This window comes from Dendropsophus ebraccatus, chromosome 7 (assembly GCF_027789765.1).
Source record: "Dendropsophus ebraccatus isolate aDenEbr1 chromosome 7, aDenEbr1.pat, whole genome shotgun sequence".
Taxonomy (NCBI): domain Eukaryota; kingdom Metazoa; phylum Chordata; class Amphibia; order Anura; family Hylidae; genus Dendropsophus; species Dendropsophus ebraccatus.
In genome coordinates this window covers 142,342,038-142,365,112 of record NC_091460.1, presented here as the reverse complement: position 1 = coordinate 142,365,112, position 23,075 = coordinate 142,342,038, and the positions used below count along the sequence as shown (strand labels likewise).

Here is a 23,075-nt window from a genome sequence, read left to right as displayed (position 1 = left end):
TTGTAGTTAACCCCCAGTGATGCCCCTTGTAGTCTAGTTAACCCCCAAGTCATGTCCCTGGTAGCCTAGTTATTCCCCCCCCATCAGTCATGTCTCTGGTAGCCTAGTTATTCCCCCCCCATCAGTCATGTCTCTGGTAGCCTAGTTATTCCCCCCCCATCAGTCATGTCTCTGGTAGCCTAGTTGTCCCCCCCATCAGTCATGTCCCTGGTAGCCTAGTTGTCCCCCCCCCCCCCATCAGTCATGTCTCTGGTAGCCTAGTTGTCCCCCCCCATCAGTCATGTCCCTGGTAGCCTAGTTGTCCCCCCCCCCATCAGTCATGTCCCTGGTAGCCTAGTTATTCCCCCCCCATCAGTCATGTCCCTGGTAGCCTAGTTGTCCCCCCCCCATCAATCATGTCCCTGGGATCCTAGTTAACCCCCAAATAAAAAAATAAACATCCCACTCACCTTACCTCCGCTCCCACGCAGTCCAGGTCCTCTTCTCTCCCAGGTCCTCTGTGCCGGTCTTCTCCTGCAGGCGGCGCGCGATGAAATGACGTCATCGCGCGCGGCCCGCAAGAGACTAAAGACACGCGCCGCTCTGCTGGGGAAGAAGCCGGCACAGACAGCATCCTCCGGTGTCCGCCAGCTGTCACAGACACCGGAGGATGCGGTGTATGCCGGCTTCTTCCCCAGCAGAGCGGCGAGCATCACAGGGGAGCTGCGGGCCGCATCGGGAGGTCTCAGGGGCCGGATGCGGCCCGCGGGCCGGAGGTTCCCCACCCCTGATGTAGACCCTTAGTCAAGAAAAAATTCAGCTCTACAACACTTTATCCACCTAAGTCCCAGGATGTGCTCTGCAAGTAGCCCCGTGATCAATAGTCACAAAGTCCCAATAACCTATGTGCATATTAGAGAAGAGCGAGCCGGACTGAGGTTCTGGTTCGTACAAACCCAAGCCATCGGCATTTGAATCCTGCTGTCTGCTAGAGATGATCGAACGGCGGAAAATCTTAGGTTCTATAGAACTTGAACCTTGTTGAACCTTCCGCATTTGATTCCCAATGCCTAGGCTTAATCCCGGAATTCAAGGCGGTACCCGGGCTGTCTTCTCCTTCCGCATGGACCGGGAAGGCATCAGGAATCAAATGCGGAAGGTCCGTCTAGGTTCGCGTTTGATCAAGCCTACAGCCAAGGTCATAGACTGTATCCCTGTTCTCCAGGTGGGACTCCGGCTCCCTCCACCTTCCCTCCAGACTGGGAAGACAGTGGGATTCAAATGTTGATGGTTCAGGTTCGTACAAACCCGAACCTCAGCCCAGCTCGCTCCTCTCTAGTGCATTTCCCACCACAATATGAAACTTCATAGACCACTGCCAAGTTGGTTTATGCGTAAAAAAACCCCAAAAAACGAGCTAATCCTAACTTTTATCTTTCCTCAACAGATGAAAGAGGCAGACGAAGGTGCGGATAGTGGCGATAACCTAAAGAAATCCCTCCGTAAAAGACGAGTACGGAAAGATTAACTGTTAAAAGATGGACTGTTACAGAGAGCCGTCTCGCCAATCACATTGGTTCCAGCCATGATCTGCTGACTTGGATTCACATCTTACCTCTTGGTGCAAGACTTTTTGAAACCTGAGAATTTTCCATCCATGCTGTTTTTGGCAGAAACTTTACACTTTGGTGCGAATTAGTTTTCTCTGAGATTTCCGCTACATCCAGGTTTTGCTTATTTCAATCCCCAGTAGTCCTCTAGGTTTATTGGTTCAGTTATATACAGTGGCCACTGTATTCTGGATTTCTCTTTGCTTTATAACTTTCCAGTTATATTTTGCACTCTCCGAGCCCGTTAGGTCGGCTGCACAGACTTTGTTCTGCATTGAATTGCTATACCGTGATAGTAGCATGTCAGGCGATGCCAAGTGGCACCACACCAGAGGGACTTGACACAGTCCTAGTTAGGCCAAACAAAATACTTTAGCTAAAGATCTAGTTAGGGTGATTACATATATCACTTCTGGCTGAAACATTTCTCAGGTTGTTAAAGAGGTTACAATAGCAGGCTATGTTATTTGCTGACCACAAGCATCCTATAAAGCACAGATGAATACGAACCTATGTGTATATATATATTTCTAGGGCTGACCTCAGATACTGGTTCTACAGTCGGAGGAATGTGTACGGGGTCACAAGGATTTTACTCTTTATACATTTGATGTGAAGTATTGTTGCTCCCCAACAATGGTTAATAATAGGGCCTGCCGCAGAGTTCAATTATTTATACTGTCTTATTTTCACAAAGTAGGTTTCCATTTTGATGCTAATGAAACAATTCTGTATATTTAAAGTGTCACTGTCGTTTAATTTTTTTTGCAGAAATCGTACAAATAGTACAGGCGATTTTAAGAAACTTTAGAACTGGGTTTATTAGCTGAAAAATGCATTTTCTTTTATGGAAAAGCAGTTTGAAGCTCTCCCCCCTGTCTTCATGGTTTTCTATGGAGTGGGGAGGGGTGGAGGGAGATGAGGCACCAAAACAGGAAAATTAAGAGTTAATTTACAGCTACAGCACCGGGCTATCTCCCCTGAAGTCAGCACTGACCTCTCTGACCTCTGAATACTGGCTTTCACACAGGTTCCACTGTATAATCCTTTGTTCTCTGCTGCCACTAATCTCCCTCCTCCTCCTCCTCCCCTCTCCATAGGTTACACAGGTCATGACTGATGTAAAAGAGTCGAGATTTCCTGATAATGAGCAGTGAATGAGAGGGGGGAGACCTGGGGAAAGTCTTTCTAAATGCAGATAATGGCAGATTTGCCTAATAAACCCAATTACAAAGTTTCTTAAAATCGCCTGGACTATTGATTTCTGCGTAAAAAAAAAAAAAAAAACCCCGACAGTGACACTTTAACATGATGTACATCAGGAGTGTCAAACTCGCAACCCTCCAGATGATGCAAAACTACAATTCCCATCATGCCTGGACATGATGGGAATAGTAGTTTTGCAACAGCTGGAGGGCCGCAGGTTTGACACCCCTGATGTACATTTTAACTTCCAAATTTTTATAGTTGAATGTTGAGCAAAAAGTTGTCAATGTTTATTAAAGTAACAAAATTCACAATGTTATTTCAAATAAATATTTAATATAACGGGTGATTTATTTCCTTTATGTTTGGACAAACAAAATGTCACAAAATTTGCCTGCTATCAATTTCTAAAGGGCGGATACGCTGCCTAGACCAGTGATCCCTCACCACCACCACCAAACACTGATCTATATCCTTTTACCAAAAGGTACATACACTATAATGCAGGGATGGGGAACCTTCGGCCCTCCAGCTGTTGCAAAACTACAACTCCCATCATGCCTGGACAGCCAAAGCTAAAGCTTTGGCTGTCCAAGCATGATGGGAGTTGTAGTTTTGCAACAGCTGGAGGGCCGAAGGTTCCCCATCCCTGCATTATATTGTGAAAATTACAGTGGGACCTGTGTGAAAGCCCATATTCAGAGCTCAGAGCTGACTTCAGAGGAGATAGCCCGGTGATGTAGCTATAAATTAACTCTCTGTTGTCCTGTTTTGGTGCCTCATCTCCCTCCACCCCTCCTCTCTTTATAAGAGAACCATGAAGACAGGGGGAGAGCTCCAAACTGCTTTTTAATGATTAAAAATGCATTTTTTGGGTCATAAACCCAATTAAAAAGTTTCTTTAAAAGGGACTGTACCACCAGGCCTGGGCTGAAGCACTGGAGGCGGGCTGACCCACCCCCAGTGGGAGGAAACCTCCGCCCCTCTATGACACGGCTCCTTTAGAATCAATGGAGCTGTATCATAGAGGAACGGGGGTTTCCTCCCATTGGTACAGTCCTTTAAAATCGTGAGTACTATTGATTTCTGCAAAAAAAATTAAAGACAGTGACACTTTAAAGCTTTCAAAAAAAAAAAAAAAAAAAAAAAGAGGTAGCCAAGAAATGCCATAAAATAACAAAGTCCTTTATTCCAGAAACATTTTATTACAGAATAAATTATAACAACTAAAGATGTAAACAAAGAATATATCCTAACAACAGTGTTAGATGTCACAGAGACAATTTATACACCGTACATAAATACTATGCTCTATGCGGGTAAACTTAGCTGTGATTGGCACTGTAGGAACCATGCCTGGGTAGCAAGGAGGCATCCATGTTGTCAGGTACATACACCGCAGTCCAATATATGTTAAAATGCAGAACTTAGGAACGAGCCGAGGACGGATGTGGCAAACATACAAGTACCTGCTTTAGTGGATTTGTGTTTGTAGCCCAGAAGATTCTGCTAGACATCAATTCTCTAACACCAAACTTGTTACCTACAGTATTAAACATTCACTCAGCCAGACAAGACACGTTGCTTAATAAATAAGGGGGCTGAGCAGCTCTGGGGGAGAATACTGGTCTGACTTTACAAGGTATTATTCACAAGACTTCAATAATGATATAAGGCAGTGCAAGGGATTCCACTTTACACTATGAATGGACTTGTCGTATACAATCTGTAAGGGTGGAGTCCCCACAGATGTGCCAACAGAGAACCCACCACAAAATCTGCATAGGTGACCTGCAGATTTGCTATGAAACTGCAATAAAAAGGGGGTTACATATAACCTCCATTTTAAAGTGTAATCACATGCGGTACATGCAAATATTGCTGCAGTCAAATCTGCTCTGGAGATATTACTGAGCAACCAACCATGTTAGGACCTGCAGTGCCACCTAGTGACTACTATGAGAATGACAGGATCAGGTAACATGCGCTAGAGCTAGTGCAGGGAGAGCTCCTGGTTATTTCTGTGTATCTCTTTCACAGTCGGCACAATAGTAAATGATGCATTATGGCAGCAATAAGACAATAACCACTCAGGGGTATAAGCCAATTTTGTCTTGTCAATCACCGTTGTATCTACTGTCTCTCTGCTTTCTGTATGTGGACAATGCACTGTAAGGGCCTTTTTATCACAATATGCTACATTAAGAAATAGAAGAAAAGCACAGAGTAAGAATTAATACATAAGGCATGCTGCAAAAGCAACATAAAACCCAAGCTAGGTGATGAGCTTTCATAACAGCATGAGAACTGCATGCCATGTTTCATACAACGCAAGTGGTAGGAACATCCAGTTATCACCATACTCCTTACTTGTAACATATTAATAATACATGTTGAATCATTTAAAAAGGGAACAACCAATGTGACCCCCCAAATCAATGGTTACATGTGGGGAACAATGGGATGATGATGATGTTAGAACGTGCTGTGGGTTGTCCAGAAAGGGTTGCACTGGACGATAGAGGATAATGGGGGCAGTTGTCGCCCACATCTAGTAGCAGAAAAGGAAAGTGAATGGGAAAGACTGTCAGGAGGTTTATACTGAGTAGCATAAACCAGTGACAGAGAAGCTGAACAGATGGAGTATGACTTACATGGTTCTGTACAGCTGATCCGGAGATATCTTCTAGAATAACAAGGACTCTGAGCACCGCACATTAGTCCTCTTCATTGTGTGTGTGTTCTCCATAGTCCTGGATATTCATGAGCACTTAGCTCTCCCTGCAGCTGTCTATCTATACTGTGTATATATATTGTGTATAGGCAGATAGCTGTCAATCAGCAGCAGGAAGGTGCAGTGGCACATCTTCTAAACAGAATGATGTAAGTAATAGATGAGTTCTCCTAAGACTCTACCCTGTGCGAGCGGTAATCCTTTACTTTGTATTGTTAATACAGAACTTTTTTCTTCGCTGTATTAAAGTAGTGTTGTCCGTGCAGTCACCATGTGTACAAAAGTTTTACTACCACAGTGAACGCACGTTCTATGCTAACTGGACCCATATTCACTAATCAGGTACAAACAAAACCAGTGGAAACAAGAATAATACAGGCACAAACCAACATTACTTCCGCTTGCTCTTAGTGTCTGTTGTCTGGAAAACACTGGATGCGGACATGAGGTTCTCAATGTATTGGCCCAGGACTTGGTTTTCAGACTTGAGCTTCAGGTTTTCCTCTTTTACAGCATCCACCCGAGCGGAGAGATCTGTTTGAAGAAAAATTCTGTAAGTGTGGAACATTGTCTGCAACAGTCAGGAGAAATAAAGATGTGGCTCTCTCTATATTAGGGTATGTTCACACTACGGAATCAGGAGTTCACACCATTGACTCCACTTGGAGTTCCGCCTGTCCCACTGATTTAATAGGATGTCTCACACGCACTCCGCCATCTGCCCAAAGACAACAGAGTGCAGAACCTTATACAGATATAGTAGGCCATGAGTACAGAAGGCTACATATACCACATGGTGCAACGTGGACTGAGATAGTGAATGGTCATGATAGCATAAGCTTCTTTCCCATTATAACCGACTACTATACTTTGTCATACATTTATTTACTAAAAAAAAAAAAAAGTCAAATAGGCTTTTCTGAGCTCCTGAAGTGCAGTAAGTTGTAACACCTCCTTACTCCTCTCTTCCATACATGACCCAGCTTAGGTCTCAGCTGTCAATCAAGCAGGAAGGAGGAAGAAGGGAAACATTTCAGCTTAGAGCCTCTTTGACTCATTGTACCAAAGTAAAAAAAGCAATGTACACTCTACAGCAGGTGCCCCTCTCCCTCACACTCTTATCTCTGTCAGTCCAATAGGCTGAATAGAGCGTCAGCGTGTATGCTTGATCATTACTCCAAAAACACAGCAGGATAAAGGTTGTATTCCATGGGGCAATGCTGAGGAGCAAACGAGTGCTGTCAGCGCTCATTTGCTCCACGTTTCCCAATTGCGGCAGTGAGCAGGTGAGTCCAGGGGGGCGTGGGGAGCTGTGGGGCGGCTGCCTGGTGATCGCTAGATCATCCAGGCAGCCCATAGCATATAGCGATGGCATAGCACAGAGCGACGGCAGCAGATCGCTGCTATATGAGTCGTTTGTCTTTCAACATGCTGAAAGACAAATGACTGCAATGATCAGCAGTCATCACTCATGTCGACTGATCGTTGCCTTTTATTTCTTGGGATGATTATCGTCCGTAACAGCCGATATCGGGCCTGCACTCCAGCTTGCTTCTCAGGCTCCCATCTCCCTAGTGTCCTGCTCAGCCAATCAGTGCGCTGTCCTGCCGTCCAGAGGGTGACATCAGGGAGTCGGGAGCCTGAGAAGCAAGCGGAAGCGAGGCCAGATAATGGATTAGTCCGGCAGCTGCAAGTATGTAAAGCCATAAAAACAGGACAGAGGATGGCAGCGGATTCTGCTACAGAAATCACAGCATGAAATCCACTGCAGATCCTGTACATGTAAACACGCCCTTAGGGTGCCTTCACACATACCGTATCGCTGCGTATTTATCGCACAAAACTCAAATGAAACTCGCACAAAAGTAGCTGCATTTTTTGTGGTGTTAAAATCTCCTGCGAAAATCATGTGAAAATCAAAACTCGCATGTAAAAATCGCACCCAACACACACTAAAATCGCACCAAACACGCAGCGAGAATACACATACATTGACTTTATAGCAATCAGTATCACTGTGGATTTATGTGCGAGAAACTTGCAGCGATAAATACGGTACGTGTGAAGGCACCCTTAAAGAGATTTACCCCACAATTAGAACATTAGTGTATGATCATATTTCGGGGGTGCAGCAAGTTTGTCCAGCTGCTGGGAATGCTCTGCTATCTCTTTAAAGAAAGTAGAATGAAGCAGTGGTGCACATGCCTGACCGCCGCTCAATCCCAACAGGAGACAATCCTGCAGAATGTCATGTAGGTCTAATAATAAGGCAACCGTCATTAACTTCTGGATAGTGACAACTACGAGACAATGACTGGTAAGACTTATGGTTTTATCACATTTTAGTTCCCGTCAATACACACCACGTACATAAATATACCACATAAAGCAAAGCACATAACAATAGAAAATGGTACCTTCTAACGTATGCTGGAGTTCCAAAACCTGGTTGATGAGCCGCGTCTTCTCTTCCAATTCTATCTGATTTTCTACATCAAGAGCTAAAAAGGCAAAAACCTCTATTAGTAATATTCTCCAAATCAAAGAGTTTTGATGCCTTTTTTGTCCTCCATAACTGCCTGGTGACTGTAGCTGGACATACGGCAAGTGGGTAGTATAGAAAGCAGGATGATCGTATATCAATTGTCTACATTATGAAGAAAAAAAAAGTTCCTATGCCAAGAAGCAAAGCGATCCTGCCATGTGACCCTTTCATACCCCTACCGTGTGCTCCTGACCGATCCTGCTCACCATTATGGGGTGAAAAAGGCAATATGGAAAGTAAAAAAAAAATTAAGAATAAGGCTGGGATCACACTGCGTTTTTGCAGTCATTTCAACATATACAGTACGTTTTATAAAAAAAATAATAAGAAAGAATAAGAAAGAAAGCAAAAAAGGATGCAACTGTCTGCAATCCTTTTTTCCATAGACTTTAAACCTCGGTTCTGGAACATAATTGGTTCTGGAAGGCTGTTCCAGAACCGAGCAGTTCGAGAACAATCTAAAGCTAATTAATTGGTTCTTACACTTCGTGGGTCCGGTGCAGAGTACCCGGCCCACAGAGTGTAAAAACACTCCATATCCTCCGCAACAGTGAGAGGCAGGAGCGGGCGGCTATTTAAACTTGCCGCCAAGCTCCTGCTCCTCTCAGTTGCGGGGGACACCCTGTAAAGAAGCGGGGATTACCCTCATTATGATGGGATTCCCCACTTTTTTACAGGGTGTCCCCCGCAGCTGAGAGGAGCAGGAACTTGGCGGCAAGTTTTACATAGCTGCCCGCTCCTGCCTCTCACTGCGGGGAACGCTCCCTGTCCCCTATGACCTGCTCTCCGCATCCCCCCGCTGGCCTGGAGCACTTCCTGTATGCTTCTTCAGCCTGCCGCACATCTGTACTGTTGCGCCCGCGGCCCCGCTCATCAGCTCCTTAGCTGCTTGCTCCCACTGCTCCCCGCCGCCTCTGCAGACTCCCCTTCACCCTGCAGTGCGAGGCAGGAGCGTTCCCCACAGTGAGAGGCAGGAGCGGGCGGCTATTTAAACTTGCCGCCGTGCTCCTGCTCCTCTAAGCTGCGGGGGACACCCTGTAAAGAAGTGGGGAATCCCATCATAATGAGGGTAATCCCCGCTTCTTTACGGGGTGTCCGCCGCAGCTGAGAGGAGCAGGAGCACAGCGGCAAGTGTAAATAGCCGCCCGCTGCTGCCTCTCACTGTCAGCTGAACATTAGTTCAGCTGACAGTTATCCCCCTGATATTGTTCGGATACCGAGCAATGTTCATGTGCCGAGCAAAACATCAGGGGGAAATTTAGTTAGAACACCGAGGTGTTCGATAACCAAGGTTTTACTGTATATGTGTGTTGTTAGAGCTGCGAGCTTTCGGGATTCACAAGATCCCTTCGTCAGACAAGTTTACAAATGACTTACAGAAACAGCACAACATTTTAGGGATGTTACAAACAAGAAGGGAGAGACGTCTGTGAATTGGGGAGGGGGGGTATATACATCACATAGATAAGCCAGGGCAATAAAGAGGACTTGTAAATTAAAGCTAATGTAGAATTCCAAGATTCTTGGTCAGTTCAGTCTTATCTGTGGAGTGTGTCCATGTAGTGGGTCATAAATCCAGGTGCCAGGTTTAGTCCATGTGTTAATGACTGGAAGGTTTTTATCAATTTGAATTCCCGCACTTTCCTCTCTGTCACCCTGGAAGTGACCTTTGAGGACCATAACCTTTACAATCACCAATGCTTTCTCATGTCCATCCTCCAATGTGGTCTATATGATACATGATGTTCCACAGGGATTTACATTAGGGAAACAAAACAGAAATTACAAACTAAAATGAACTTACACAGACATACAATAAGAAAAAGTCTCAACACCCCTGTAGGCCCACATTTCTCAGGACTGGACCATAGAATAACAGATTTAAAGGTTATGGTCCTCAAAGGTAACTTCCAGGGTGACAGAGAGGAAAGTGCGGGAATTTAAATTGATAAAAACCTTCCAGTCATCAACATATGGACTAAACCTGGCACCTGGATTTATGACCCACTACATGGACTAATACACCAGGATGTATGACCCACTACATGGACACACTCCACAGATAAGACTGAACTGACCAACAATCTGGGACTTCTACATAAGCTTTAATTTACAACAAGTCCTCTTTATTGCCCTGGCTTATCTATGTGATGTATATACCCCCCCTCCCCCCTTCACAGACGTCTCTCCCTTCTTGTTTGTAACATCCCTAAAATGTTGTGCTGTTTCTGTAAGTCATTTGTCTGGCGAAGGGATCTTGTGGATCCCGAAAGCTCACAGCTCTAACAACTTTTTGTTGGCCAATAAAGGAATCGCTCCTAAAATACTTTGATCACAAGTATTTACCATGATATGGATATAATATATATATTGCAACCCAGACTAAGAGGAAAAAAAAATGAGGAAACAGAATGACAAATACATGGATAACAGGACTACTTCAATGATCAACTTTAACCCCTTAAGGACCGGGCCAATTGTCACTTTTGCATTTCCGTTTTTTCTTCCTCGCCTTCTAAGACCAATAACTCTCTCATTTTTCCACCTACACGGCCATGTGAGAGCTCGTTTTTTTCAGGAACAGGTGCACTTTGTAATGACGTCTTTCAATCTGCCATGAAATGAATGACGGAACCCCCAAAATATCATTTATGGGGTGAATTTGGATAAAAAAAAACTGTGATTCTGCAAATTTTGCCGGGGGTTCCATGTTTACAGTTTCTTTATTCTATAGGTCGGTCTGAACACAGCCATATGCAGGTTTACTAGGTTTTACTATTTTTATTAGCAGTAAAAAAAATTTTTTTGGCCGCATTGAGACTCTTTTAGTGCTTTTATTTTTTCACCTATGCCGTTGAATGGGGCATGATTTTTTGCACCAGGATGGGTCTCTAGTTTTTATAAGTAACATTTTTTTCTAGATCAGACGTATTGATTACTTTTTATAATTTTTTTTATACATAAAATGTAATTTAAAAAAAAAGCAATCTCTGTGGTTTATTTTACCGCTTTTTGTTCACGTCGTTCACCATGCTGGAACAATATTGTTCTTTTTATAGATCAGACGATTAACATTATTTTTATGTGTTTTATATATAAAATGGGAAGGGGGGGGGGTGATTTTCACTTTTATTGGGGGAGGGGCTTAGGGGCATTTTTTTTTACACTTTTATAGTCCCCTTAGGGGACTTTTACATTAATACATAAGATTTCTCACACTGATCAATGCTATGCCATAGCATGGCAGGGATCAGTGTTATCGGCGATCCTTCTGATACAGCCTGCCTGTGGCAGACTCTATCAGAAGACTGAAGACCTGACTGCACAGAGGAAGGTAAGAGACCTCTGGCAGTCAGGCTGCGCGATCCATAGTCCGGTACCCCGGTGGGGTGTACATTTACGCCAAGGCCCAGGCTGCGGTGGGCATAAATGTACGCCCCGTGTCGTTAAGAGGTTAAAGGGCATTTTTACTTAAAACTAACTTGTCCCCAATACACAGAATATGGGACAGATAAAAGATTGCAGGGGCTCTGACCTCCATGCCCCCCAGCGATCTCCAGATCATCCCCCAGCTCCTTTATTCTGAATACAGCTGCAGGACGGCACATGACCCGCGGCTCTATTCATTCTCTGTGGAGCACAGCACTCGGCTGTGGATCGGCGACAAGGAAGTGTTAAGTGGAAAACCCTGAAAGGTACAAAAATACTAATCTTACGTACCGTCCATGTCAGAATTCATCATTGTGGAAGGAGGGTCTATTGGAGACAACTGCAACTTCAGCGAACTAAAATCTATGAAACAAGAAATATGTCAGTCACCAAGTATGAAGCAAAAGTATATAGAGACGGTCACAGCTTCTCCAGCAGTATACGGCTATCATAGATTTATTGGATATCTTGTGGCTATAGCATAAACATATTTCTGACTCTCAAGTCCGTCCCCCCTTTACTCTTCCTTCATTTCATCATTGAATAGTGTCACCTAGGCGGGACTTCATGGAAGGTGGGCCTCATCTCCTGGCTGGGTAGAGGGCCCAAGTGCCGTGAAGCCCCTGTCTGGGTGACTCTTTCCACCAAGGAAATAAAAGGGTTGTTCACAAATCAACTGGTACCAAAAAGTTATATAGATTTGTAATTTACTTCTATTAAAAAAATCTCAAGTCTTCCCATACTTATCAGCTGCTGTGTGTTCTGCAGGAAGTGGTGTATTATTTTCAGTCTGACAGTGCTCTCTGCTGCCACCTCTGTCCATGTCAGGAACTGTCCAGAGCAGGAGAGGTTTTCTATGGGGATTTGCTGCTGCTCTGGACAGTTCCTGACATGGACACAGGTATATTTCAATGCAGAGAATCCTAGGACAGGCTGGGGTAGCAGCTCATCAATACTGTAATCCTGTCTGAGCTCCTGAGGAATAATGGAGAAGCATTACCCCAGGCCCCTCCTGTCCCACTGACATAATCATCATAAACAACAGTGAACATGTGAATTATTTATCACCAGCTCTATATACAGCACCAACACACGCCACCATGTTGTACACATGTCCTGTGGGATGAGAGAAGCCTTTCCTATAGCCAGCGCTGCTCATCTCTCCATCACTGCTGTTACACTGGTTGTGGGGTCACTGGAGTCCTAAGAACCCACTCATGGGGGGGGGGGGGGGGGGGGGGGCACTGTATTTACTTAACAGAGACAGTATCTTTTATCTTCTTATACCAAAAGGATCAGGCACATTGAAATCTGTCTGCCTGATCCCTCTCTGTCCCATCATCAGCTATCAGGATAGTAAGGAGACTGCCATACAAATCAGGTCCACCCAACATTAACATAATGTCTAGAGTCAACTTAAAGGGAATGTGTCCCCTAAATTTTTCTTTTTGATTAGAGTCAGATACTAAAACTTGTTCCTTTAGTGTAATCTTTTTCTATTTTCTGACATTAATTTTTATTTTTTTTTCAATATTCGTACATCGTTATGGGGGCTGCCCTATTTTTTTTCACAGCATTTAGTGACCTGCTTTACAGCAAGACTCATGGACATAGATGACAATAGACAGACTCTGTCCCCTTGAGATGAATGTGAGACATTAATATAGATGGAAAATTTGAAAAAATGTCACCAAAAATTCTTTAAAAAAATGTTTAACATAAAAACATTTAAAAAATTGATCAGCTGTTTGGAACTCTTGCGAGTGCTGCAGCCTCTTCAATGTGTCAATCAGCTTGTACTTCAACCACTGCAAGTAATGGCGGCACAAGCTCCTGCAGTCTCATCCTATTGACACTCTGGTGCACACCGGCCGTTCATGTATTATACAGCAACTCTAAAGAACGTCCGCCACGTAATATTTCCCCTGAAGTGGCAGCCGTCCAAAGCTGTTACAGCAAATGCCTTTCAGGACCTAGACTTTTGCTGCCCCGACGTCTGTGTCTGATGAGCCGATTCAGCCCACCGATTGTTCGCCGACAGCAAAAACCTGGGCATTTAGGCTCCGTTCACACGGAGCAAAACCAGCCTCCTTGTCATAATGACAGTCTATGGGAGGCTCTCGCTTCCTCTCTCCGCACTGAAGAACGGACACGTTCAGCATCCTGAAAGGTAAGTGACTACAGATGTTCCCCGACCTACCTCTATTTATGTGTCTTATGGTGTGTTTACACAGATTATTGAAGCCAAAGCCAAAAACAGACTATAAACAGAACAGGCCATAAAGGAAAGACAGATTTCTCCTCTTTTCAAATCCATTCCTGGCTTTGGCTTCAATTATGTCAGATAAATCGGTCTGTGTAAACACACTAGCAGCTTTTTTACACACACACACACACACACACACACACACACACACACACACACACACACCTCTGACAGATTTTTGAAGCCAAAGCCAGGTATGGATTTGAAAAAAGGAGAAATCTCAGTCTTTTCTTTAAGACCTGTTGTCTGTTTATAGTCTGTTCCTGGCTTTGGCTTCAAAGATCTGTCAAATATCTGTGTCTGTAAAAGAGCCCTGAGTGTGTTTACACAGACAGATTTATCTGACAGATCTCAGATTGAAGCCAAAGCCAGGAATGGATCAGAAAAGAGGAGAAATCTCAGTCTGTTTTCTGTTTATAATCTGTTCCTGGCTTTGGCTTCAATGATCTGTCAGATAAATCTGTGTAAACTCACCATTACATTGTACCTGTTATACCGTCTGGACACGGCGCCGTGTGCAATTCGTGCAGGTATCCCTGAAGATGACCCCACCCGGTCAGTACTGCGCACGAACCACATTCGGATCCAGTTGGGGGTCGCACACATTACTGACCCATCATGGTCGTCTCCATGGATACCCAAACTTCTGGTGGCAAAAGCATTGCACGCGGCACTGCTTCCACTCTCCAGGGACAGATAAGAACAAGGACCTATACGTAACATCAGACAGCACCAACATGGAGGCGCTCTACTGCTCCAGGCCAGGGATCAGGTTACCGAGGGAACCATACCGCACCCGGCGAGGCCACGCACGAGCCCTAATAATTATAAAAGAGCACATGCACAGAACTCGCCGGGCCTGGGACCATCGCCTTGGCGACCCAATCACTCAGCGTAGACGGTGTCTGTCCACATGGAGCCGAGCACTGCTATGCAAGGAACGCCACCTCCAATAGGTGGCACCAGAGAGCAATCGCTCTCCCCTGGGAATAAAGCTAATTTGCATATCCCTTTCCCAGAATTCCCAGTGACGCATGAATAGCCGATAAGTCTCTACAAGTCTTTGGGTTCTTTCCTCAAAAAGAAAGATCATCCACAAAGACTCCTAACAGCAAGGAGGTGGCCGGCACACAGGGGCAGTGCATCTTACCAGCTATCATCATTACAGTGAAAAACCTAAAATTATAAAATCAACTGACTAAAGGGGTACCCCACCAGCAGAACATACCATGTGTGACTAAAGGGGTACCCCACCAGCAGAACATACCATGTGTGACTAAAGGGGTACCCCACCAGCAGAACATACCATGTCTGACTAAAGGGGTACCCCACCAGCAGAACATACCATGTGTGACTAAAGGGGTACCCCACCAGCAGAACATACCATGTGTGACTAAAGGGGTACCCCACCAGCAGAACATACCATGTCTGACTAAAGGGGTACACCACCAGCAGAACATACCATGTGTGACTAAAGGGGTACCCCACCAGCAGAACATACCATGTCTGACTAAAGGGGTACACCACCAGCAGAACATACCATGTGTGACTAAAGGGGTACCCCACCAGAAGAACATACCATGTGTGACTAAAGGGGTACACCACCAGCAGAACATACCATGTGTGACTAGAGGGGTCCGACTCCCCAGTATATCCCATTAACCCCCCCAATAGCCATCCATCCAGCTCAGTAATAACACATCAAGTACACAGTAAATTATATATTAAACCAGGATAATAAATGAGTACACTAAGTAGGCGCAGCTTCCGATAGCCGAGCACAGCCGCGCACCTCCTCACCTCCCGGGACCGGCGCTGTACCGAGCCTCGTCCACTAATGTACACACAACGATCTACTCTCCCCGGACCCTCCTATGCGACAGCGGGCAGGACTGGCTGTACGTGCCACCCAACGTGCTGACGTCACCAGACGCCGGAGCCGAGCGTGATCAGCAGACAGTCCTGTGTGACCCCACCACAGGAGCCATATTTGGGAAGCCAGCGCCGTAGAGGTGAATGAGACGGACTACACCAAGATGGCTGTTACTACCTGCGGGAAAGAGGCCGTATTTGTGTTGTTACCATTATACTCTGGCTTCATAAAGTTACCTCAGGTTCTTCCTATTCTCTGTGGTTGGGAGATGTCTGTGATCCTACTGGTAACGTCAGCTCATTGATTAACTGTTATATCATTCTGGTTTTCCCATTCCCTTATATTTATTAACAATAAAATACAAGACTGCTCAGCCAGGCGTGTATATATAATGGGGGAGATAACGGTTGGGAAACGAGACAACTTCATCAAGGGAAAGTGACAACTTCATCAGGGGAAAGTGACAACCTTATCAGGGGAAAGTGACAACCTCCTCAGGGGAAAATGACAACCTCCTCAGGGGAAAGTGACAACCTCCTCAGGGGAAAGTGACAACCTTATCAGGGGAAAGTGACAACTTCATCAGGGGAAAGTGACAACCTCATCAGGAGAAAATGACAACCTCCTCAGGGGAAAGTGACAACCTCCTCAGGGGAAAAGTGACAACCTCCTCAGGGGAAAGTGACAACCTTATCAGGGGGGAAGTGACAACCTCATCAGGGGGAAAGTGACAACCTCATCAGGGGGAAAGTGACAACCTTATCAGGGGGAAAGTGACAACCTCATCAGGGGAAAGTGACAACCTCATCAGGGGAAAGTGACAACCTCATCAGGGGGAAAGTGACATCCTCATCAGGCAGGCTTAATCTGCAACACTGTAGATTCTTTTAATGTTGGGAGGGTTATTCTGAGGTCAAGTTGCTAATGAACGCACTGGGATTAATCCTCTCGGCATTACAAAATTGTAGACGGACTTGTTTACATCAGTGGTCTCAGAAGGGAGGAGGGAGAGGGGGAGAGAAAAGCTCATACGCAGATTTTTATGTCTTCAGCAGAAAGCAGCAGCTGAGAACTGGGGGAAGGAGACTGAACATGAGACTAATATGGAATGAATTGTGAGTCTAACCATGGGCAGCAACTTATAAAAACTTATGTTGGAGCGGAATACTCTTTTGGGTGCGTTCACACGTACAGGATCCGCAGTCGATTTGATGCTGTGTTCAGTTATTTATTAAAATCTGCTGTGGATCCTGTTCCTACCGGATCCACAGCGGATCTCACTTCTGCGGATTCGAAGCGAGAACCGCTGCAGATCCGGTATCAATTCACCCCTATGATAGCACATATTCCCACGGGAAGGGGGCCATTCACATACATAACATTACAATGTTGTATAACTTTGTAATGTGTGTTATTTTGTGAATAATTTCTTAGCACTACCCCTTTAAAACCAATCTAAGACTTCCTGGTCTGTCTGTGATTTTAAGCCGAAGACCTTTGCACAAGTCACAGATGCCACAGAGCATGCTCACAAGTGTTTCCCACACAAAGAATAGGCTCTGGAGATTTCCATTCTGTTTGTGTCTGTGAAGTTTGCCATAAAGAATGTCAATAAATGCTCTTAACAGTTTAGGCAAAAAGGACACATCATAGTGTACCAAAAATAAAACAGAAAATAAAAACAGATTAGAAAAAACATGTTTTAGTATCTGGATCCAATAAGTAAGAACAGATCTGGGTGATACATTCCATTTAAAGGGCTATTTCCATCTGAACTAACATAGTTATACTTGTAGAACTCCTACAACTTGCCAACGTGCCTTCTTCTCCTCATATGCTGCTCTTTCCCCTCCATTGTTGACAGCTTGTTGTCTAGGTTACCGACCACCACTATCCATAGTTACCCGATCTTCTGGCAGCAGGATCAATTGCACGGTGATCGGATAAGGATTCAAAATTAGGGTTACCCTTTAGCAAACGAGCATTGATCAATGAGAACAGCACTATTCATCTGGAGCCCATTGTTCTGTATAAAAGAGCCTTCAAGGGGGTATTTCACTGGAATATCCCTTTTGATATGTTGCTGCCCATGGTGAGACTAACAATTCCTTCCATCCTTGTTATTATCTATTCAGTCTCCTTCCCCCAGTTCTCAGCTGCTGCTTTCTGCTGAAAACACAAAAATCTGTGTGTGAGCTTTTCTTTCCGTCTCCTCCTCCCTTCTTAGACGACTGATGTAAACAAGTCCCTGACTGGCTGTATCTGCAATTTTGTGGCTTCTCTGTAATGCTGGGAGGATTATTCTGAGCTCAAATTGCTAATGAACGTATTAACCCTTCCAGCATTACAAAGAAGCTACAATGTTGCAGATAAAGCCAGTCAGGGACTTGTTTACATTAGCTGTTTTAGAAGAAAGGGTAAGATAGAGAGAAAGGCTCATATACAGCTGAGAACTGGGGGAAGGAGACTGAACAGATAATAACAAGTATGGAAGGAATTGATAGTCTCACCATGGGCAGCAACATTTACAGTTAAAATGTTATGTTTGAGTGGAATACCCCTTAAAGGGTTTATCCAGTGCTACAAAAACATGGCCACTTTCTTCCACAGACAGCGCCGCTCTTGTCTCCATTTCAGGTGCAGTTTGCAGTTAAGCTCCATTCACTTCAATGGAACTGGGCAGCAAAACCCCGCCCAAGCTGGAGACAAGAGCGGTGCTGTCTCTGGAAGAAAGTGGCCATGTTTTTGCAGCGCTGGATAACCTCTTTAAGGGTGTGTTCATACGTACAGGATCTGCAGCAGATTTGCAATTGCAGATTCAAAGCAAATCCAATCTGGGCCATGAAATCTGCTGCAGATCCTGTATGTGTGAACGCACCCTTAAAGGACTACTCCTCGGCCATGTACTATTGCTACTTTGGTGCTCTGAGTCCTTTGCAGGCCTAGCCGGGGCAGAGGGGTCCTGACATCTCATGACCCGGGTTCCCTCTCTAACCAGGAAGCTGCCAGGGACCTGGCGGCAGTACGAAGCATAGCATGTTATTTCTCTCAGCCTCCCCCTCCCTGCCACTTTTACAAACAATCACCCTGCCTGGAGTTACCCTTTAATTGTAAATTCAGCTTTTGTGCCATCAGAACCTTATGAGATAAACGACAGTCAACACGTTTTAGTCACTATGCGCAGCATTGAGTTTTTCCACCAGTAGAGGGCAGCATACAACAATCTTCTGATGTTTCAATTTTCGGATGCCAAACCCCCAGTTTTCACATCAAATCCTGTCACCGGGTCATAAATTCTGGTGCGGTTTGTGATTTATTCTTCTGTCCCACCAGGTTTATTTTGTAAGTTATGACAGTGTTATACAGGGATGTATACGAATTTTGCCATTGATTTTATCGGGAACGTCTCTTCTAGAAAATCATGAATCAAACTTATATTAGCAGGATTATTCATTTTCCATATGATCTGTGTCCTGGTGCACAACCTAGGAAGTCTGTAGTACATAATACAGACAAAAAATAATAAGCTGATATCATTTAAAGGGGTTGTACAAGATTTCAAGTGAACCTGTCACCTGGAAATGCCAAAGTGCTGCCTATGTTACATAGTTCTTGGGGGGAAAAGGATACACATATAACCTTTCATTTAGCTGTCTGTGACTGCAATTTGCTAATAAAGGTAATTTTATTCTGCAGTAAAGTGCCAAAGAGGCGTGGCTTAGGCAAATGAGAGCTTTTGGCACTTTACTGCAACATAAAACCGGAAAATTCTACGCGAATGTATACGAAACCTAACATGTGGACAGATCGTTGTTAGAGGAAAGGTGTCATCAGAAAATGATTTATTGTTTAAATAACATTTTTATGTTAAACATATTTTTGAAGAATTTTTGGTGATGTTTTTGCTAATTTTCCATTTTTCTATCTATATTATATAATAATCCTGGGCTCTTGCGGTTCTCATTCTCACCACTGGGGCTATAATTAAGCTGGGACTTCCTGTTGTGTCTGTGGTGATAAGAGGAGGCTGCTGTAAAGTGATCTGTACAGCATTGCAGCGTCTTGTGACACCAATAGAGGAGACAATAGAAGCTCCTTGTGGAATGACCTCTTCACAGGTCACAGAGCGCTCAGTAATGTTTCACATTCATCTCAAAGGGGCAGACTGTCTATTGTCGTCTATGTCCATGAGTCTTGCTGTAAAGCAGGTCACTGAATGCTGTTAAAACAGCTCAGGCAACATGGCAGCCCCCATAACAATGTACAAAAAGTAAAATTTAAAAAAATTACAGTCAGAAAATAGAAACAGATTAGAATAAAAGAACAATTTAAAAAATAAATCTTAATCTAATCAGGTGAAGAAAATTTAGATGACACATTCCCTTTAAATATCATTGAGGTCAATAGCAGTGGACTCCTGCTCCCTTGATGTATATCCATACGATGTATTGTATGACATTGTGCAGGTAGGTGTCACGCCATCAGCCATAGATCTGAGTCATCAGGCTGAGGCAGGAGGTGGCGGCTTTCTTCCAGTAGAGCGACACATATGACAAGCATTATTTCCACCCACCTATAATTATAGGACATGGAGCTCACTCTGAGGTCACCATTTGCCTCTTGCTGTGACCATTAACTAACATCGACCTTGGAGATTGCGTTCTTTCCCAGGAACAGCCCAACAGGTTGATCTAGCAGACATTTACTGACATTGTGTGTAAAGAATATTAAGCATTGTCTGTGGAGAACTGTTTAGGGGGAGGTTAGTGCTGGTGGTTCTCCGCACACAGACACAGGGAGCTGTTCCAGGCTGGTGCACATGTCCAGAGGGGAGGGGAGAGAGCACAAGTGATGAGTCTTATGACAACTCTCTCTGAAGAATATTCTGTGCTATATCTTCCCACCTACCTAGATACTGGACGATTTCGCCTTTTTGCTGATGCCATGTCTCCAAAGGCAGAAGCATGTAATGTTATTGAGCCAAGGTGCTCTGGGGAAGGGCTTTGTGGACACTGGTGCATAGACTTACTATTGCCGGCCTGGTTTTCAGTTTTAGCTCTAAAGCAGTTTTGCCCATAATTAGGAGTTTTGTAGAATTGTTACCTGGTCATATTACAGGACCAGTTCTATCTATCTATCTATCTATCTATCTATCTATCTATCTATCTATCTATCTATCTATCTCCTATCTATCTATCTATCTATCTCCTATCTATCTATCTATCTATCTATCTATCTATCTATCTATCTATCTATCTATCTATCTATCTCCTATCTATCTATCTATCTATCTAGAAAAAACAAAGTTCACGCAGCACTCTAAGATTCAGGTTCTGCTGGGTGCCTGCTGTCACACCTTGGTCCACAGGTGTTTTATTCAGACAAACAAAAAATCGACTTGCAGCACATCCAGACTTGAAGGTGAAAATAGTGAAAATTTATTCCATAAACGGTACACAAGGAAAAAACAGCGACGTTTCGCTCCTCCGATAGGAGCTTTCTCAAGCCAGATAGGACTGGCTTGAGAAAGCTCCTATCGGAGGAGCGAAACGTCGCTGTTTTTTCCTTGTGTACCGTTTATGGAATAAATTTTCACTATTTTCACCTTCAAGTCTGGATGTGCTGCAAGTCGATTTTTTGTCTATCTATCTATCTATCTATCTATCTATCTATCTATCTATCTATCTCCTATCTATCTATCTATCTATCTATCTATCTATCTATCTATCTATCTATCTCTCTCTCTCTCTCTCTCTATCTATCTATCTATCTATCTATCTATCCAGGGCCGATTCTGGGGTCTTTGCCGCCTGAGGCAAACCTCAGGCGGCTGCCCCCCTCACTAGCACCTGAACAACCCCCTCCCCTCCGCGCGTGCTCACAGCAAGCCTAATACGGACACCCCCCCAGAGACCCGATCACCCGCTGACCCAGGGCACTCACCACAGCCAGGAAAGCTGCTGGGTGATGTTGCAGGAGCCCGGCAGGACGTGCGGACAGCGGTGCGCGGCGGGCCGGCGGCGGCGGGACAGGTGAGCGGCTGCAGGGCTGCTGTCATTTTTGTTAAGTTAAACTTAACTAAAATGACAGCAGGGGGAACATTATGCTGCCCCCTGCAGGACCGCAGAATCTGAGGCAGATTACAGAGTGTCCCATGTCACCAGGATACAGAGTGTACCGTGTCACCAGGATACAGAGTATACCATGTCACCAGGTTACAGAGTGTACCATGTCACCATGTTACAGAGTGTACAATGTCACCAGGTTACAGAGTGTCCCATGTCACCAGGATACAGAGTGTCCCATGTCACCAGGTTACAGAGTGTCCCATGTCACCAGGATACAGAGTGTCCCATGTCACCAGGATACAGAGTGTACCATGCCCCCTACATTACAGAGTGTACCATGTCACCAGGATACAGAGTGTACCATGTCACCATGTTACAGAGTGTACAATGTCACCAGGTTACAGAGTGTCCCATGTCACCAGGATACAGAGTGTCCCATGTCACCAGGTTACAGAGTGTCCCATGTCACCAGGATACAGAGTGTCCCATGTCACCAGGTTACAGAGTGTCCCATGTCACCAGGATACAGAGTGTACCATGCCCCCTACATTACAGAGTGTCCCATGTCACCAGGATACAGAGTGTATAATGTCACCAGGATACAGAGTGTACCATGTCACCAGGTTACAGAGTGTACCATGTCACCAGGATACAGAGTGTACCATGTCACCAGGATACAGAGTGTACCATGTCACCAGGATACAGAGTGTACCATGTCACCAGGTTACAGAGTGTACCATGTCACCAGGTTACAGAGTGTACCATGTCACCAGGATACAGAGTGTACCATGTCACCAGGATACAGAGTGTACCATGTCACCAGGTTACAGAGTGTACCATGTCACCAGGATACAGAGTGTATAATGTCACCAGGATACAGAGTGTACCATGTCACCAGGTTACAGAGTGTCCCATGTCACCAGGATACAGAGTGTATAATGTCACCAGTTTACAGAGTGTACCATGTCACCAGGTTACAGAGTGTCCCATGTCACCAGGATACAGAGTGTCCCATGTCACCAGGATACAGAGTGTACCATGTCACCAGGTTACAGAGTGTACCATGTCACCAGGTTACAGAGTGTACCGTGTCACCAGGATACAGAGTGTACCATGTCACCAGGTTACAGAGTGTACCATGTCACCAGGTTACAGAGTGTACCATGTCACCAGGTTACAGAGTGTACCATGTCACCAGGATACAGAGTGTACCATGTCACCAGGTTACAGAGTGTACCATGTCACCAGGATACAGAGTGTACCCTGTCACCAGGATACAGAGTGTACCATGTCACCAGGATACAGAGTGTACCATGTCACCAGGTTACAGAGTGTACCATGTCACCAGGATACAGAGTGTCCCAT

General features: G+C 44.8%; 2 protein-coding genes across 6 annotated transcripts in view; one reads left to right on the top strand and one right to left on the bottom strand.

Annotated features, from left to right (window-relative positions):
* The window catches only part of CLGN (calmegin), a 30,809-nt gene extending 27,910 nt beyond the window's left edge, over positions 1-2,899 (top strand). For all 3 annotated transcript variants that reach the window (XM_069976856.1, XM_069976854.1, XM_069976855.1), the window contains exon 15: positions 1,427-2,899. In XM_069976856.1, coding sequence (XP_069832957.1) covers positions 1,427-1,507 — 81 coding nt within the window. In that variant the 3' untranslated portion in view covers positions 1,508-2,899. The remainder of the gene's footprint in view (positions 1-1,426) is intronic.
* Positions 2,900-3,964: 1,065 nt separating this feature from the next.
* SCOC (short coiled-coil protein) overlaps positions 3,965-23,075 on the bottom strand; it is a 35,600-nt gene continuing 16,489 nt past the window's right edge. Inside the window, exons 1-4 of one of the 3 annotated variants that reach the window (XM_069976852.1) lie at positions 15,570-15,659; positions 11,795-11,866; positions 7,947-8,030; positions 3,965-6,063 (exon numbers count right to left, since the gene is read on the bottom strand). In XM_069976852.1, coding sequence (XP_069832953.1) covers positions 5,921-6,063; positions 7,947-8,030; positions 11,795-11,816 — 249 coding nt within the window. In that variant the 5' untranslated portion in view covers positions 11,817-11,866; positions 15,570-15,659 and the 3' untranslated portion in view covers positions 3,965-5,920. Of the gene's footprint in view, positions 6,064-7,946; positions 8,031-11,794; positions 11,867-15,561; positions 15,660-23,075 lie in introns of those variants that run through there. The other 2 variants (XM_069976853.1, XM_069976851.1) reach the window with 2 other exon arrangements.